Source organism: Cucurbita pepo, chromosome LG08, assembly GCF_002806865.2.
Source record: "Cucurbita pepo subsp. pepo cultivar mu-cu-16 chromosome LG08, ASM280686v2, whole genome shotgun sequence".
Lineage (NCBI taxonomy): Eukaryota > Viridiplantae > Streptophyta > Magnoliopsida > Cucurbitales > Cucurbitaceae > Cucurbita > Cucurbita pepo.
Window position 1 is genome coordinate 6,551,030 of NC_036645.1, and position 10,823 is coordinate 6,561,852.

General features: G+C 37.6%; 3 protein-coding genes across 5 annotated transcripts; 1 reads left to right on the plus strand and 2 right to left on the minus strand.

The window, feature by feature from the left end:
* Nucleotides 1–237: 237 nt before the first annotated feature.
* Nucleotides 238–1,979, plus strand: LOC111800863 (RNA-binding protein pno1-like). 3 transcript variants are annotated; one of them, XM_023684756.1, is made up of 2 exons: nucleotides 238–427; nucleotides 895–1,979. In XM_023684756.1, the coding sequence occupies exon 2, from the start codon at nucleotides 907–909 to the stop codon at nucleotides 1,579–1,581; it is 675 nt and encodes a 224-aa protein (XP_023540524.1). In that variant the 5' UTR covers nucleotides 238–427; nucleotides 895–906; the 3' UTR covers nucleotides 1,582–1,979. The 3 variants fall into 3 exon arrangements, with proteins under 3 accessions (XP_023540524.1, XP_023540523.1, XP_023540525.1); XM_023684755.1 differs by having other exon boundaries at nucleotides 246–427; nucleotides 882–1,979; XM_023684757.1 differs by having other exon boundaries at nucleotides 246–427; nucleotides 913–1,979.
* A 194-nt stretch (nucleotides 1,980–2,173) lies between these two features.
* Nucleotides 2,174–5,091, minus strand: LOC111800822 (subtilisin-like protease SBT5.3). The gene is made up of 7 exons (XM_023684689.1): nucleotides 5,043–5,091; nucleotides 4,786–4,950; nucleotides 3,600–4,326; nucleotides 3,290–3,535; nucleotides 3,095–3,209; nucleotides 2,808–3,021; nucleotides 2,174–2,715 (listed from the first exon to the last, which is right to left on the minus strand). The coding sequence occupies exons 1-7, from the start codon at nucleotides 5,074–5,076 to the stop codon at nucleotides 2,174–2,176; spliced, it is 2,043 nt and encodes a 680-aa protein (XP_023540457.1). The 5' UTR covers nucleotides 5,077–5,091.
* Nucleotides 5,092–6,398: 1,307 nt separating this feature from the next.
* On the minus strand, nucleotides 6,399–7,678 carry LOC111800144 (subtilisin-like protease SBT5.4). The gene is made up of 5 exons (XM_023683732.1): nucleotides 7,595–7,678; nucleotides 7,392–7,501; nucleotides 7,222–7,319; nucleotides 6,965–7,129; nucleotides 6,399–6,505 (listed from the first exon to the last, which is right to left on the minus strand). Exons 1-5 carry the CDS (start codon nucleotides 7,676–7,678, stop codon nucleotides 6,399–6,401), a joined length of 564 nt encoding a protein of 187 aa, XP_023539500.1.
* Between the last annotated feature and the right edge of the window lie 3,145 nt (nucleotides 7,679–10,823).

Below are 10,823 nucleotides of genomic sequence, written 5' to 3' on the forward strand. Positions count from 1 at the left end.
TCTAATCTTCCCAGCTCTTCTTCTATACATTATTTTTTAAAAAAAAAAATTGTTTATTTATTATTTTTTTATTCCATTCGGGTAAGAGAGAAGCTTATTTAAACAACAAATCTTTTAAAGTCTATTAAAAAATATATTTTTTAGTGAAAAAATAGACACAAAAATAAAATAAAAATAATGGGCCCCAACGGCCCAATGGCCCAATGGCCCAATCCCATTTGATTTTAATTTAAGAAACAAAGATGAAAACAAAATAGAGCGAAGAAAGGATCGTTAAACCCTAAGAGCCGACTCATTTCTTCGCACTTTCTCCTCTTCCTCTTAGCAGTTAACTTAGCACCTTCCCGCCGTCTCCTCCGTCGTTCTCTGTGCCACCGTCGACGCCGTACCCCTTCTTCACATATTTGTCTACCTTTCTTGATCTCAGGTATTCTCCCTATTTACCCCCTATCTTTCTCTTTCAAGTTTCATTCCGTTGCAGTGGATGACATCCCAATGGGAACTGATTTGAATTTCTGTTTTGCCGAAGTTTCATTGGTTTGGTTGCTCATTCGTACGATCCGAGGCCGACGCATTCTATTCTCGTGTTACCTAAAATTGATATTGGATTATAGTATTTTAGAATCCGGCACTGTTTGTAGTTGAATCCTACTTGCTTGTTATTAGTTAATTGTTATATTGGGTTGTAGTGTTAGAATCAATGCATCTTTTACATGAGAAAAGGAATTTTTGTTTCTGCAATTTCTCTTCTCGGGAGGGTAAGAATGAAGTTTATCAGATTTATTTTCAATTTTTGTTGCTTATCATGTTGATTGATGGGGTTTTGTTTATATTTGATCTATTACTTCGTCGTTTAACACTAGTTCATTGGCTGTTTACAGTGTGGAGACTCAGAACCATTTCATAATGCAGTCAACCGAAGCCTCCACTTCCATGGAAGTAGAAGCAGTTTCAACTCAACCGAAACCAGTAGTTAGCACATTACCCCCAAAACCTCACTTTGATCCTCTAAAGCCCCATGAGATGAATGATGGTCGAGTTCAGTTCCGAAAGGTCTCTGTTCCTCCGCATCGATATTCTCCGCTCAAGAAAGCATGGATGGAGATTTACACCCCAATTTATGAGCAGATGAAAATTGACCTCCGAATGAATCTCAAGGCACGAAAAGTCGAACTTAAAACCAGAGCAGACACGCCTGATATCAGTAACTTACAGAAATGTGCAGATTTTGTCCATGCTTTCATGCTCGGTTTTGATGTGATCGATGCCATTGCACTCCTACGGGTGGATGAACTCTATGTGGAGTCTTTTGAGATTAAAGATGTTAAGACGCTTCGAGGCGAGCACTTGTCTCGTGCCATAGGCAGATTGTCTGGTAAAGCTGGTAAGACAAAGTTTGCCATCGAAAACGCCACAAAGACGAGGATAGTTATTGCAGACACCAAGATTCACATATTAGGATCCTTCGCAAATATCAAGATTGCAAGGGATTCTCTTTGCAGCCTCATTTTAGGGTCCCCTGCTGGAAAAGTTTATTCAAAACTGAGAGCAGTCACAGCCAGATTGGCTGAAAGGTTTTGATCTTTCATGATCATTGTAGTTTTCATGAGAAGTTTCTATTGATTACTGATTTTTGCTCACTGGGAAGAGTTTATTGATTATTGAAAAGCTTGTGCATTGAAGTTATGAATCACTCTGAAAATGGGTATCAGGTGATTGACGTTAATAGCTATGCTGATTGATTGTGATCCGATTATGAGAATCAATCTAAAAATGGTATCAGGTGAATAGCGATTGAGGTTCATATGTAATAGCTGAGCTTATTGATTGTGATCTGATTATGAATCCATCTGAAAATGGGCATCAGGTGATTGACATTTATCTTGTTGATCGAGTTTCATATGTAATAGCTATGTTGATTGAATGTGATCCGATTATGAATCAATCTTAAAACGGGTATCAAGTGATGGACGTTTTGCTTGTCGAGAGGTTCATATTTAATAGCTATGCTGATTGATTGAAATGATATTGATATCCCTTTGGGTCTATGTCGCAATTAAGGTGGATGCAGCAAATAGCTATTTGTGGACAAACACTATATAATTTGCATTTATCCAACAAATTAAAATGATACCCTATTTACATTGCTTGAGTAACTGTTTGAAAATTAGAACTATTTCCCTAAATTTACAGCAATGGAGCTCCTAACATTGTGTTTGCCATCAGACCATGCTAATTCCCCAAACGCATAGCCCTCTTGACTTCCCTTTCCACTTCTCTGCAACACAATCTTGAAGCTCTTCTCTTCATCCATGGCTGTAAATTGCAATGTACTTGGCTCAACCGCGATAGAGACTTCCAAAGGCGCCTTCACTTGAGCAACATACGTCCCTAGACTTCCCACGTTCTTCAACTTTCGATTGACCGTCACAGGGCCTGTTTTTATATCTGTGACTGAGATCGAAGGGTAATTCAAATCCGTCACTTTGAATGATTGATCGCAAACAAATAACTTGTGGGATAATTTATTGATTTGTATTGCATTCTCGCCTCGAGCACACAAGAAATTGAGGTAATCGTCTATTGAAATGTCGTAAACGAGGCCAGGATCCATCACATTGTTTGGGTCAACATGTCCGTTGCCGTATGCCAACGGAGTCGCTTTGAGTCCGGTAAAGTCTAGGATTGGATTGAAGTTGTTGGCGTTTGTTTTGGCTGTACAGTGAAGTTTATGAAAAGTCATTTAAATAAAAAAAACAACCATATAGGATACATACATGTTTTTCTATTTGATTATGCGATAGAACCTGTGGTCATAATTGCAGATTTAATGGCGGCTGGACTCCATTTAGGATATCGAGATTTGAGAAGGCCTACAATGCCAGCAACATGGGGGCAAGCCATGGATGTGCCAGAATCTACCTTAAAAGGAGCACGACGATCGTCAACCTGTAATTCTATCAGTGGTATTTCATCTGGGTAAGCCGCTATTATATTAACACCTGGTGCTGTAATATCAGGCTGAAAAAAAAAACTCTAAGTTTGCATAAACTTAACCTAAAAAAACTCTTCGAAAAAAACTAAAAAAACCAACCTTAAGGATTGACCCCTCGATTGTACTGGGGCCTCTTGATGAGAAATCTGCCATCACTGGCGATGGATTGACATCTAATTCTGTCTTCACAGAACTGATGCAAGCCATTGGTGTCCTGATCAAAGTTCATGTCAATATGCTTCAAAACTTGCAGTAAAAACAATACATTTAATGAACAATCTTGAGCAACAATACTTCGTAGATTTGATGTATTGGAAGATGGATATGCCGTCGTTGAAGGTTACATGGGAAGCTGGGAGGAGGTGCAGATCAGTGGCAATGGCATCCCCATTGTCCTTATCGTTAACCAAAATCATGCCAGCAGCCCCTGCTTGGGCCACTACATAGCCCTTTGACACTCTTGAAATGACCCCTCGAAGGCAAACCACAATTTTCCCTGCCAGCTTTGTGGGATCAAGCGATCTCTCATTACAAACCTCCCTGCAATAACTCATGCATTGTTTTAAGTGTTCATTAGAAATGGGTATGCATTACATATACTCACGCATCACTGCTAGAGGCATTGTTGGCTTTGGCATCCACAGCATTGATTAAAGGATAGAACTTGTTGAATGCCAATGCTTTAGAAGAAAAGCTTGTTCCTTTGAGTTTCTTCTTGTTTCCTAGGACGACGAAGTTTGTGAAATCACGATCGATCGTACTAGCTCCAACGGTTAGAACCCATGGCGATACGTTTGATACGGTTGCCGGAGTCGGTCCGAAGTTCCCAGCAGAGCAGACAACAACAATGCCATGTTGAACTGCATGGAAGGCTCCTACAGAGAGTGCATCTCTAAGAAACTCTTTCGGTTCTCCACCGATGGAAACCGAGATAACGTCGACGCCATCGCTGATTGCAGCATCATAGGCAGCTAAGGCATTTGGATCCAAACACTGACGATCTTCTACTGGCCAACATACCTTGTAGGAAGCGATGCGGGCTCGAGGTGAACCGCCTTTGGCAGTGCCATTGGCCATGGCAAAGACATTAGCTCCAGATACAAAATTGCCTCCAGCTATGGATAAAGTGTGGGTTCCATGGCCTTCTTGGTCTCTGGGAGAATTGAAGGTAGCATTGAGGATACCATAGCCTTTGTTGAAGAATCTTGCTCCAATCAACTTCTTGTTGCAGTGGAAGTTGGGGTCTGAATCACTTTGACAAGTTCCCTTCCACCTCGAGGGGATAGGACCATACCCTTCGTCACTAAAGCTCTTAGCTTCCGGCCAAACACCTGTATCCCAATCCATTGAAAAGTATGAAAAAAAGAACATAACTATGAGATCCTATATCAGTTGGGGAGGAAAACGAAATATTTTTTTATAAGGGTGTGGTTAAAAACCTTGAGGGGAAGCCGAAAAAGGAAAACCCAAATAGGACAATAACTGTTAGCCGTGAATTTGGGTCGTTACAAATGGTATCAGAACTAGACACCAGACGATGTGCCAGCAAGGAAGCTGAGCCCCGAAGGGGAGACACGAGGCAGTATGCCAGCAAGGACACTAGGTCCCAAAGGGGGTGGATTGGGGGTCTCACATTGATTGAAGAAGGGAATGAGTGCAAGCGAGAACGCTGGTCCCAAAGGGGTGGATTGTGTCGGTTAGGGAGGAGAATTATAAAGGTGTGGAAATCTCTCCCTAGCAAATGCATTTTAAAAATTTAGAGTGGTTTGAAGGAGAAGAATAGAAGAAACCTGAATCAAAGTTAGCTATGATTGTATCATCACCAAATCGTGCGGCGTTCCAAATGGAGTTCAAAGGAATTCCTTCATGTTTTTCCATTCCGAGAAAGTTCCATGATCTTGTCGTGTGCAATGTTCTTGCTTGACATTCAAAAACTGAAACGACATCTGAAAATTCTGCCACGTTTTTTAAAAACATCAGCTTTGAGTTTCTTTCTTTGAACAAGGAAAACATATTGACTTAGTTTAGAAATGTATGAACAATTTACTTGCAAGTTCCGATGCTTGGTTTTCATCAAGCATGGCAGCAAAGCCATTGATGTGTCTATTGTATGAGTGAGAAATTGCTTCTTCCGCTATGTTCTTGCTACATGAACAACGATATAAATAATTAGCTAAAACAACGTTAAATTATCTTTAGAATGTTAGAGATGATTACCTTCCCGACACTGATTTCAATAAACTATAATGAGACTCTGTTACACGTTGATGATGCAACGAAGAGGTACTCGAACCATGAGAAAGTGATCCCAGATACACAATGTAAGGCTAGACGAGTAAAAAAAGAAAACCCGATGAATCAAAAAGTGAGTATTCCAAACGAGAATCGAACGATAATGATAGAACGAAGAGATTGTTTACCTTCCTGGTGGCAATGATGCATGTTTGGAAGAGCATGAGAAGAAAGAGTATGAAAAGCAATGGAGAAGGATGGAAGGCATTCATGGCTCTTGTTTGGTTTGATTCATTTCAACATTCTTCCTTCCATAATATAGCATTGTAATCCCTAATTATACCAGTGGTTAAGCTAATCACAATAATTTTCTTTTGCTTTGTTAAAAAAAGTAATTTCCTTTTTTACAAATTGGGTAATAAAAGTAAATAATTAAAAGTGTCATCCAACCAAAATTTAAGGTAAAAAAAAAAAAACAGTTTAAAAAAAGCTTTGAAAATAAAGGATGGTATTTTTAGGCCTATTTAATAATCTTTTCTATTTTCTATTAAAGAATTCTCAAAAACAAAAATCATACCTAAAAGCATAAAACCCGAGTCTTACCCGAAGTCTAGTTCAATTTAGGCTTGACCCCATCTCGAGCTTGGGTTCATTTGATCCAACCCATCTTATTCTTTATGAAAATCAACCTTGGCTCATGAAGTTTAGTTCGATTTTAGTACGATCCCATCCAGGATGGTCCTTAGGCTTAGGTGAGTCACGTCGATCCAGTTTTGTTCGTTTGAGATGTCCGAAGATTAACCCAATATGTTTGGTTCATGTTCTCCTGTTTTAAAGTGGGCTTTGCATCATGTTGGGCATGGTCAAGTTGAACTGCTATTCAGGTCCAACTAGAGGGGATGAACTGTTATTCGATTGACTCGTGTCCAGTTTTATGGCGGCGTTGAACGTAAGAAAAAACAGTATCTTTGTTGAGCTACTAAGACCACTATTACTGAAAAGGTAATTTTTTTTTTTTTTGTTAAGATTGGTGGATAAATTAGCTGGAACTAAATATTAGATTAAAATTACAATATTTATTTGAAATTTAAGGTTAAAGATGAAAATTAATATAACTTAAAAAGTTTATGCATATTTAATTTCTGACTTCTTTTTTTTTTTTTTTTTTTTTTTAAAATNGGAAGTTGGGGTCTGAATCACTTTGACAAGTTCCCTTCCACCTCGAGGGGATAGGACCATACCCTTCGTCACTAAAGCTCTTAGCTTCCGGCCAAACACCTGTATCCCAATCCATTGAAAAGTATGAAAAAAAGAACATAACTATGAGATCCTATATCAGTTGGGGAGGAAAACGAAATATTTTTTTATAAGGGTGTGGTTAAAAACCTTGAGGGGAAGCCGAAAAAGGAAAACCCAAATAGGACAATAACTGTTAGCCGTGAATTTGGGTCGTTACAAATGGTATCAGAACTAGACACCAGACGATGTGCCAGCAAGGAAGCTGAGCCCCGAAGGGGAGACACGAGGCAGTATGCCAGCAAGGACACTAGGTCCCAAAGGGGGTGGATTGGGGGTCTCACATTGATTGAAGAAGGGAATGAGTGCAAGCGAGAACGCTGGTCCCAAAGGGGTGGATTGTGTCGGTTAGGGAGGAGAATTATAAAGGTGTGGAAATCTCTCCCTAGCAAATGCATTTTAAAAATTTAGAGTGGTTTGAAGGAGAAGAATAGAAGAAACCTGAATCAAAGTTAGCTATGATTGTATCATCACCAAATCGTGCGGCGTTCCAAATGGAGTTCAAAGGAATTCCTTCATGTTTTTCCATTCCGAGAAAGTTCCATGATCTTGTCGTGTGCAATGTTCTTGCTTGACATTCAAAAACTGAAACGACATCTGAAAATTCTGCCACGTTTTTTAAAAACATCAGCTTTGAGTTTCTTTCTTTGAACAAGGAAAACATATTGACTTAGTTTAGAAATGTATGAACAATTTACTTGCAAGTTCCGATGCTTGGTTTTCATCAAGCATGGCAGCAAAGCCATTGATGTGTCTATTGTATGAGTGAGAAATTGCTTCTTCCGCTATGTTCTTGCTACATGAACAACGATATAAATAATTAGCTAAAACAACGTTAAATTATCTTTAGAATGTTAGAGATGATTACCTTCCCGACACTGATTTCAATAAACTATAATGAGACTCTGTTACACGTTGATGATGCAACGAAGAGGTACTCGAACCATGAGAAAGTGATCCCAGATACACAATGTAAGGCTAGACGAGTAAAAAAAGAAAACCCGATGAATCAAAAAGTGAGTATTCCAAACGAGAATCGAACGATAATGATAGAACGAAGAGATTGTTTACCTTCCTGGTGGCAATGATGCATGTTTGGAAGAGCATGAGAAGAAAGAGTATGAAAAGCAATGGAGAAGGATGGAAGGCATTCATGGCTCTTGTTTGGTTTGATTCATTTCAACATTCTTCCTTCCATAATATAGCATTGTAATCCCTAATTATACCAGTGGTTAAGCTAATCACAATAATTTTCTTTTGCTTTGTTAAAAAAAGTAATTTCCTTTTTTACAAATTGGGTAATAAAAGTAAATAATTAAAAGTGTCATCCAACCAAAATTTAAGGTAAAAAAAAAAAAACAGTTTAAAAAAAGCTTTGAAAATAAAGGATGGTATTTTTAGGCCTATTTAATAATCTTTTCTATTTTCTATTAAAGAATTCTCAAAAACAAAAATCATACCTAAAAGCATAAAACCCGAGTCTTACCCGAAGTCTAGTTCAATTTAGGCTTGACCCCATCTCGAGCTTGGGTTCATTTGATCCAACCCATCTTATTCTTTATGAAAATCAACCTTGGCTCATGAAGTTTAGTTCGATTTTAGTACGATCCCATCCAGGATGGTCCTTAGGCTTAGGTGAGTCACGTCGATCCAGTTTTGTTCGTTTGAGATGTCCGAAGATTAACCCAATATGTTTGGTTCATGTTCTCCTGTTTTAAAGTGGGCTTTGCATCATGTTGGGCATGGTCAAGTTGAACTGCTATTCAGGTCCAACTAGAGGGGATGAACTGTTATTCGATTGACTCGTGTCCAGTTTTATGGCGGCGTTGAACGTAAGAAAAAACAGTATCTTTGTTGAGCTACTAAGACCACTATTACTGAAAAGGTATTTTTCCGTTCAACATTTCAACGATCTATTTTAAAGCACGTAGTTGGCTTACATTATCATGATTTGAATATGCAAAGTTGGAAGAGTCCTACAAATTTGCTGAGCTTTGAAATTTACACGCTTGCTTATAAAAACTAAAAGAGTCAAATAGGTACGGAAAGCGATGTGCAGCAACTCCCCCACGCCTAAAGAAGTTTGATGATAATAATTATCTTAATTTTTCATTTTTTATTTTTAAAAATATTAATNGGCTAAGTTTTAAAATTTTAAAAAATAATTTAAAAATAATTTATCATTATTTTTAGAATTTGACTAAAAATTTAAATATTTAAAATGAAAGAGGGAAGAAAAAAATAAATGCAATTTTAAAAAATGGAAGTATTAAGATGTTATCTTCCGTAATTTTTTCTCATTGAGCTTGAAAGAACTAATTTAAGCTACCATTTATCTATCTTGTATTTTGCATTAATTGAATTTCTGTCAATGGCTTATACAAAAAGATCATTAATCAGAGTAATTGAACCTAGAAACAGTTCAATCAAACTCAAATCTCTCTTACAATGATCGAACTAAAAGAATGGAAAGTTTGTTGAATCTATCCTAATCTCTTATCAAATTAGCCTATGCGTTTATGAAGATTACAAACTAAACAATTTGTCAAAATGTATTTCAACCGAATTCATATGTTAATTCAAAAGCAGAGAAAATGTATCATATTAACGGGGGAGAAAGAACAATCAAAATGCCTGTTCTAATTAGAAGAAAAAAGCAAAAAAATTACGAGAAACTATATGCATAATGAAGCAATATCAAAGCATTAAGGAGAGGAAAAATAAAAATAAAAAATAAAAAAAAAAGGAAGCGAAGATCCACAGAAGCAAAAACCTAGAAGCGACGAGGAGGCGCAGCGAAGAAAGGTCTTCCATGGCCGCAGAGATCTCCATGGCAGAAATCGACCTTATCCTTAATCTTATGGAATCCGTCTTTGAAAACTCCGAAACCGAAGAGCAATCCGATGGCGACGGCCACCAGAACTAGGCAAGAGCAGAACATGCACACCTTTCCAAAGCAGCACATCGTCGCAGAGGCCGGATCTTGCTCGTTGCTGTGAATTTGTGGCTGGAAATGGCGAGGGAGAGAAAGAGGAGGGAGGAAGGGAGGGAGGAAGGAAGGAAGGAAGATGGAGGTGTTTTTGAAGGCGATGGCGGCTGTGGAGAGGCTTGAAATGAAGGCAACAGTTTCCGGAAAGCATTAGGGATTTGGTTTTGGTTGGGGAAGAAAAAGGGGAAAAGGAGTTGTGCTTTCGGGAGGAGGAGGAGGGGAGGATGGGTGAGGAAGACGTGGCAGTTGGATTAGGTGGAGCCGTTTGGTGGGAGCGTACCATCAGATTCAACTCCCCCCATTGCTCTCTAAAACAAAAGACTCTTCTAATTAAATTCTTTTTTTTTTTATTTGCTTAAATTAAAATTACAATTTTTTCTTTTAATAATTAATAAAAATACCCAAAATCACTCAATAATATCTTTAAATTTTTATAATTTATATTATTTATAATTAATTTTACATGAAAATAATTAGTATTTTATTTTATAAAAAGTAAAGTTTTATTAATATCCTTCCAAAATTTTTAAATATTTAAAAATATTTTTATCCGTTAGTTTCATGTTTAAAAAAGAGTTTTAGCGTTAATATATTTATGAAAATCGTCTATTATCTCATAAATCATCTCTAAATCTATGAGCGTTTAGATTTGCATTTAAAACTCTATAATTAACTATTACGATTGCCCACCACCCGTGATAATGGTTGGTGTTATCCCTAGCGATGATACTCACTGGAGATGGTAACAAGAGTTGTCGACCATGTCATTGAATTTCTCAGCTTAGTAGTCGTTCGAAATGTGCACTATGTTAAAATATCAATAGGGTTAAGCCCTCATACTATAATTATGTTAAAAAAATGATTTAGAATTTTAGGAATAAATTCAGGAAAATGATTCAGTTATTTTAGAAAAAAAAAAAAAAAAAAAAAAAAAAAATAAATTTTAGGAATAAATTGACGAGTAAATACCCCTCCAGCCTACTTATTCATCGTTCAAACCAATACAAAGTAGTAGTTTCTACCCAGTTTTGTAAATCTTTTCTCAATTGGTCTTAGTAGAGTGGGCGAGTGTTTCCCACGTAGAGTTGTGTTCAACACACTAATAGTGGGTATGTGATGGTCACCCGTAGTGGTTGTCAAATATGGTCATTAGCAATGGGTGTACGATTGTCTAACAATTGTGGTTGCCATGGTCAATGATGGGAGTGTGGTTGTCACTAGAATTATCTCCACAGACGACCGTTAGTAGTGGGTGCACGGTGGCAGCCGATGAATATTGCAATTATGGTTATTAGAGATGGTCACTACCGA